This window comes from Pteropus alecto, unplaced genomic scaffold (genome assembly GCF_000325575.1).
Source record: "Pteropus alecto unplaced genomic scaffold, ASM32557v1 scaffold91, whole genome shotgun sequence".
NCBI classification, from domain to species: domain Eukaryota; kingdom Metazoa; phylum Chordata; class Mammalia; order Chiroptera; family Pteropodidae; genus Pteropus; species Pteropus alecto.
This window is the reverse complement of record NW_006431910.1, coordinates 953,874-961,582: the sequence shown is the minus strand read 5'-3', so window position 1 is coordinate 961,582 and position 7,709 is coordinate 953,874. Positions and strand designations below refer to the sequence as shown.

The 7,709-nt window shown below is 40.1% G+C and overlaps 1 protein-coding gene across 1 annotated transcript; it reads left to right on the top strand.

Moving 5' to 3' along the window:
- Positions 1 to 6,546: 6,546 nt before the first annotated feature.
- On the top strand, positions 6,547 to 7,464 carry LOC102892402 (olfactory receptor 10W1). The gene has a single exon (XM_006906022.2). It carries the CDS (start codon positions 6,547 to 6,549, stop codon positions 7,462 to 7,464), a length of 918 nt encoding a protein of 305 aa, XP_006906084.2.
- Positions 7,465 to 7,709: the final 245 nt, after the last annotated feature.

Below are 7,709 nucleotides of genomic sequence, written 5' to 3'. Positions count from 1 at the left end.
TGCAAATATGTCAGGGAAGACGGAGCAGAATCAATTTGTTCTAAGAATTAAAATACATTGAGAGTAATTTTCAAATTTCTAACATAAAACCCTTCAGTTGTCAGAAAACAAGAGTGAGTCATCAAGTGGCATGGTCGAACTTTCTAGAGGTCATCCTCTATATTAGTCAGGGTTGTCCAGAGAAACCGAGCCAATAAGATGTTACACACACACACACACACACACACACACACACACACACACACGCACACACACACACAAAGGAGACATTTATCTTAAGAATTGGCTCATGTGATTGTGGAGTCTGGCAAGTCCAAATTGTTCAACCCAGGCAAGAAGACTGGAAATTCCAGCAGGTGTTCATGTTGCAGTCTTGAGTCCAAAGGCATTCTGAGAGTTGGATCCCTTTTTTTTTTTTTTTTGGCAGGGGAGGGCGAGTAGACCTCAGTCTTTTCTCCTAAGATGTTTAAATGATTGGATGAGGACTATCCACATTATGGTGAGTAAGGTGCTTTACACAAAGTCTATCAATTTAAATGTCAGTCACATCTAAAAAGCATCTTGACAGCAGCATCTTGACTGGTGTTTGACTAAACTACTGGGTACCATAGTCTAGCCAAATAGACAAGTAAAATTAGCCATCAAAATCCACCCCTTGACAACTTGGCAGCCATACTCATCTCCTTAAACCATATCTGATCTCCAGTAAAGGCAATAACACAGTTATACTTCTGCCTAATTTGATTTGACTGTCCTACATATAACTGAAAACACGTTAACCCTTTCCCCAGAAAAGAATACAAAGTCCTTGGGCAATTTTGACCTTCTACTTGATATTCTGTAACTTAAATAGTATGATATAGAGTTACTTAAATACTGTCATGTGAAGTCATCACATCTTATGTTATACAGTAAAGGGATAAGAGAAAGAAAAAACACAGGCATACATACATACAAACATATAGATTAAAATAAAGAGGAAATACACATAAAATTACACTCATATTTTCTGCCACTGGTCATATGGTCAAAACTGGTATTAATCCCTTTTTCCAATACCTAGTCTATACTCTTTTTGTCTTCAGAAAGTGCACAGCTTATCATGGTTCTTTACCTATCGGGGTGACCCAAACTTTCATTCCTGAAGGATCTGGGACTTTAGCAGTCTTCAAAGTGCCATTGACCACTCCATTACACCAGATGCTGGGAAGCACGGTAAGACCATTGAATTCCACGAACCTGGGCCTATTTAGGTACTTCATTTGCTATGAAGTGAGTTTCTTGAGCAGAAGCAATGCTGTATGGAATACCATGACCATAATAAAACATTCTGTGAATCTATAGTTTTGGCAGAAGATTAAAGAGCAGGGAAGGTACATCTATATCCAGAGTAAGGGCAATTATGCATTGCGAACTGGAAAAATAATCACAAGGTGGGTTTAGGGATCCACTGGACCCACCGTGAAGTGAACCTGAGCTAAACAATCCATTTATTACCTGGCCTCCATATGCACCTACTCTGACTGCGGTGACTATTGAGACTCTTGGAATTAGTGTCAGTTAAGAACCAGTAAAACACCAGTAAAGATGTTATAGCTCGGCCCTGCCTAGCTATCGGGATCTGACTATCCAGCACACACACACACACACACACACACACACACATCAAAGAACTACATAAATCACTCTAGACCCACCACACAGAGGACCGTCTTTGAATAAATGGGCACTTGGGAGCATACTATCACACTCAGACTTACACAAATTATACATGACTACTATTATTTTCAAGGAACAAGCTAATATTATTTTCAAGGAACAAGCTAATTTATTAAGACTAATAGGAGTGTCTCCACTCAAGGAGAGTTAAACAAAGAAAGAGGCATGGAAAAGATAAAACATTTGATATGCATGAGATATGCTCTATTAAGTATACAGTACTACACGAGGTCCCATGGAAGCCAGATAAAATGTAAAATACTATCTCAGTTCTCCAGGGTGATAATAATTTGGGACTTGAGCTGAATCCAGCTATGACAATCTGGTGGTATGAACTCCTTGAAATAGGAGGTTCAGATGACCTTGATTAGAGAACTTCATTTTTCTCAGGAAATTTTTCAAGGCACTAAGGATGTTGCTAAAGGTTTAATATTGGTCTCTACTTTGACAAGCATACCCTAAACAGGGAATCCCAAGTGTAGGGACAGTTTTAGTTTGGACTAATTATCTGGTAACAGGAGATCAGCAATCACCAAAACTGCCTTGTGGGAGATGGAACTTATGAAGCAAAACCCTAGGTAGCTAAGTAATTTAGGCCAGGACTTTTGTTTGGGAAGGTTACTAAAGTCTCAGTCCCACTGGATAGTCTCTCCAGGCTCATGGTCCTCCCTGCTCTATCCATCATCTGCTGGGTCCTGTTCTTTATGAATATAACTGAGCAGACCCGTCATGTTGGAGCTAAGAAAAAGTCTTTTTCTACCTCCTTCTTAATTTACAAAGTTCCAGGCACCAGCTGACACCAACTTAGAAAAGTGAGTAGTGGCTTTACCGGTTAAGACTCCAGTATTTCTGAACTAGCTCAGACCAGGACTTACAGTATTTTCTCTGAATCCACTTGGAAGCACAGTTTTTCTCAGTAGAATGATAATAACTAATCAGTCAAAGAAATATTGAGAGAAGAAATAACAAAATTTTATACAGCTTGAGAGTTCATAAAAACATTCTCCTTATATGCTACCTCATTTAATCCTGACAGACAATACAGCAGACATTATTAATATCACCTCTAATTAATACGGTGTCTTTCATAGATTCAAAGAAAGGAGGGAAGAATTAGCATTTGTTATACAAATTAACAGATTTTATACATCAAACCAAGTGTTCTAAACATATTATCTTATTTAATCTCATCACAATCCTGTTGGATCTAAGTATTATTATTTACAATTTCTTAGCAGGAGGAAATAAAAAGTAATATTAGACAATCTGCCCAGAAAACAATGGTATTAATAGTAGACTGAGATTCTAGCATATGTCTGTTCAATGCCAAACCCACTAACCCCAGCCCAGCTCTCCAAGAGTTCAATAAGTATGAGCTGTTTTAGCCTAGACTCTAGATTTCCAGAACGCGAATGGATCATTTTTCTCATCCTATTCTTTCCAACTGGGCTGGGCTAGCTGGAGAGGTCAAAGGAAAGATGAGGGTGTGATGTGGGATGTGACTGGGAGGCACTGGGAGATTTCTGGGGATGATGCTGAAGGGCTCTTATCTCATCTCTGTCTGATGCAACAGGATAGAGAATCCTAGAAACTAGCGGTTGGCTGCCCTTGAACTTAAATGTTTTACTAAATATTTAGTAAAAACTTGGAATAAGACATTGATCATATGTTGACATAGTAAGTTTCACTCTCTTGGAACCACAAAATCCACTATTTTATCTATCCAGAATATGGACCACATTACTCTGCCTATCCCTCTTCTCCTAGTTAATTTTCATTCTTTAATCTAAGCTTAAATATTATTTCTTCTAGGAAGCCTTTTCAGAATTGCCTAATCACAAACTATGCCAGGCCCCATGTTGGATAGTCTTTTAACACGCTATTATTATTCAAAGCAGTTAATCAGATCTGTGATCTGTGATCTATCTATCCATCCATCCCCTCACCTATCTATCTAGACATATGCCATGTTCTTTAATTAACAGTGTCTGCCTCTCGAATTAAGATGTAATATCCACTTGAGCACAGACTGTACCATTTTGATCACCATTGTGTGTGGTGCTTCTTGGTACTTAATACATAAAAATCAAATGTGAGTGACTTAAGAAAAGATGGTTAAGATGTGAAGTGACAAATTAAAGATTTTCTAAAGATCTCAATGCTGGCAGTCTAGAACATGGACAAATCTTTTTAGAATGGTGGGTGATGATTTGTTGCTCCGAAAATACGAAAAATGGACTAGTAATTTTACATCTGAGGAGCTAAATATCAGTGTAAGTGTGAGGAGAAAACCAAGCAATTGAACACAAACCTGTGAGTTAATCTGATTTTTTATTAGATTGAAGAAATAGATCACCCATGACTATACGGGTGATGTTCAAATCTTTGTAATGCTGACCATCCCCGAGATCTGTCCTATGCAACACACTTTTAAGGAAGATATTTTTTAAAAAAAGGCTTTCCAGAGCTAAAATTGTGAGAAATATCGAATCCATGCCATACAGGAATAGCTAAATAAATCAGGATGAAAATGTAGGACTGTATAATAATGGCTTTAGTATCTGAATTGATTCATGTAGAAATTGCCCAATGATATAAAACAGAATGAATATGTAGAAATTGAACAGAGGTAGATTCCAGCCGATTACAAGAAAGCACTTTCAGAGCATCGATCCTTCCAAAGATGGAGCAAGAGAGCCAGGAGGTAATGAGATTTCCTGGGCACTGAAGGTGACTTGATGTCCAGATACTTTATTGGAGATTCAAGTATCTAATACGAGACTGAACTAAGCAATGCCTGAGGTCCCTTTCAACTCCAGGAATTCGTGACCTATGATAGCTCTGATGTAAGTATTTTATTATAGATCCTGGAGAGCACCATTAAGATGATGAGTGTGACTGACTGTAACAAAATTCTCAGAAGTCATCATCAGCACACACATTTCAAAGTCCTCCATCATAATATAGGTGGTAGACTAGCCTCATGACATCGGTTTGTCATAGCCCTAGATACGCTACCCTTGAGCGATGGGGCGATGGGATTTTTTCCACAGTGCAGCCCAAATGTTTTCTATAATTAGAGCCACTAAAGTGATTTCCATAAGGGCTCTTAAAAAAGTGATTTGATTATGAAATAATTTTAAAAATGAAAAAGGGTATCAATGGCATGTTTTTTACAATGTATTTATCTGCTCAACATACAATTCTTGAGTGTACAATTTGCGCATCATTAGGTTGGTGATATAGGGAGATAAAATATAAATAAGGGAGAATGGCTGCCCTTGAACTTCAAATAAGAATGATGGTTATCTGATATGAGGCTGCTGTTACTGTGGACTGGGCATTGTGGTAGATACTTTACATTATGATCTTGTTTAATCTGAACAACCCTTAGGGCAAAGTACAATTATTATCCCCATTTTTCAAATAAAAATATCATAATAACTATGTATGGTGACAGATGGTTACTAGACTTATTGGGGTGATCACTTTGTAAGATATATAAATGTCTAATCACTATGTTGTACACCTGAAACTAATAATAATATTGTATGACAACTATAATTTTAAAATCAATTTCAAGAAAAGAACCAAGGATTCAGAGAAGTTATATTTTGCCCTGAGTCACTGAGCTGGGAGATGGGATTTTTCAACCCACACCATTTAATTTCAAAACTGACTTCGCACTGATACCCCGCCCCTCCTCTGCATGTTGTAATACAATGTGAAATATGCTCAGTGACATTAGAAATAATTCAAAGCATTATTGAAATTCAGAAGAGAAAAAAGAAGATGAATGAAACGGATACTATTTGTGAACCGTTGAACAAACAAGTCGTTCGTGCCCTGAGTGCTCTTAATATTTAGGACCGTCTATATACTTACACATGATCTTCCAATATCACTACAGATTGAGAACCCTTCTGCGTACACAATGTTGGCTCTTGCCTTTTGGGTGTGCGTGTGGTCATAACATAAAATTAAATATACGACGTAAGATTTACTATCCTCGCCATTTTCAAATACGCAGCACAGTGCTGTGAACCATATACAGATCTCCAGACATGTTTATGGTACAAAACTGAAGTTCTATACCCACCAAACAACTCCCTTTTCCCCACTCCCCTTTGTCCCTGGCAACCACCAGTCCCCTTCCAGTTCCTACAAGTTTTACTACTTCAGATACCTCAGACAGGGGGTATCATGCTTTAGTTTTCTTTTTGTGACTGACTTATTTCACTTTGCATAATATCCTCAAGGTTCACCTATGTTATAGTGTATGACAGGATTTCACTCTTTGTTAAGGCTGAATAATATCCCTTTCTATCTCTACAGTGCATGATCTTTGTCCGATCATCTGTTGATAGACAATTAAATTGCTTCCATCCCTTGGCTACTGTGAATAATGCTACAAAGAACACAACTTTCTGCCCTCACTTTTATAACCTCTGCACTCCAAAATTCCGTGACACTTCCTTGTAACTTTATTGAAAGCATTGAATTTTAATCCCATTTCTACCGAAAAGAGCTTTTAATTTCCCAAACTTCCTCTGAGTATTTTCCTCAAAAGTTTTGTATGTAATCTCGCTCAATTCTTGGCAGTTAGGAATGAAGTTGTAGTTATTTACGTGAAGAGATTTGGTTTAAAAGGAGGGAAAAGAGAACTAGTCCTAATTCTTTTCATTTCTAACTCCAATCTGGATGAGATTATACCGGGGCTTAGAGTGTGAGCCAGGATTTTTTCAATCCAATTGTTCCTTCTGTTCCCGTAACTAGCGACACAGTAAGCCTGTTAGCTCAATGACCTGGGGAAATCGCTCCGTGTTGATGGAGTTTGTGTTCCTGGCCTATCCCTCGCACCTCGAGCTGCGTGTCCTATCTTTCCTCGGTGTCAGCCTGGTTTATACACTGATCATCAGCGGGAATGTCCTCATCGTGGTGGCCATCCACACGGAAGCCCGCCTACACACACCCATGTACTACTTCCTGGGCAGCCTCTCAGGGGTGGAAATATGCTACACTGCTGTGGTGGTGCCTCACATTCTGGCCCACATCCTACAGTCAGAGAAGACCATCACTGTGCTGGGCTGTGCCACGCAAATGGCTTTCTTCATCGGACTTGGCAGTGCTGACTGCTTGCTCCTGGCTGTGATGGCCTATGACCGGTATGTTGCTATTTGCCACCCCTTGCGGTACCCTCTCATCATAACCATGACGCTCTGTGTCCGCTTGGTCATTGCTTCTGTGGTCATCGGCTTGTTCCTGTCCTTGCAGCTGGTGGCCTTCATCTTCTCTCTGCCATTCTGCCAGGCCCGGGGTCTAGAGCACTTCTTCTGTGATGTGCCACCAGTGATGCGTCTCGTCTGTGCCAACAGCCACATCCATGAGCAGTCGGTGCTGGTGGCAGCCACGCTAGCCATTGCCGTGCCTTTCCTCCTCATCGCCACCTCCTACGCCTTCATCGTGGCTGCTGTGCTCAAGGTCCAGTCATCAGCTGGCCGCCACCGGGCCTTCTCCACCTGCTCGTCCCACCTCACTGTGGTCCTGCTGCAGTATGGCTGCTGTGCCTTCATGTACCTGCGCCCCAACTCTAGCTACGACCCCAAGCAGGACCAGTTCATCTCACTGGTGTACACACTGGGAACCCCACTGCTCAATCCACTGATCTATGCCCTGAGGAACAGTGAGATGAAGGAAGCCCTCGGGAGGGTTCCTGCCAGGAGCTGTCTCTCCTGGGACCACTAGAGGAGTGTATGACCTGTCAGACAACGGATCCAGTCCAGGCCCTGTAAATCCCCATGCAACTGGGATTTCTCTCATCTACGTTAAAACTGATATTTTAAAATGCTACAAATTCTCTCGATACTGTTTAGCTACCAGAGTACCAGAGACCTTTCAAATGATTGTACCATTTTAGTAGACTCAGGAATTTTTCTGCTAGAAAAGAAATTAACAAATGAGCATAATAGAAAGTGACAAGTATAACACTG

Bases quoted from the DNA above. Each gene is read 5' to 3' on its own strand.
- LOC102892402 (XM_006906022.2), top strand. From the start codon at position 6,547: ATGGAGTTTGTGTTCCTGGCCTATCCCTCGCACCTCGAGCTGCGTGTC.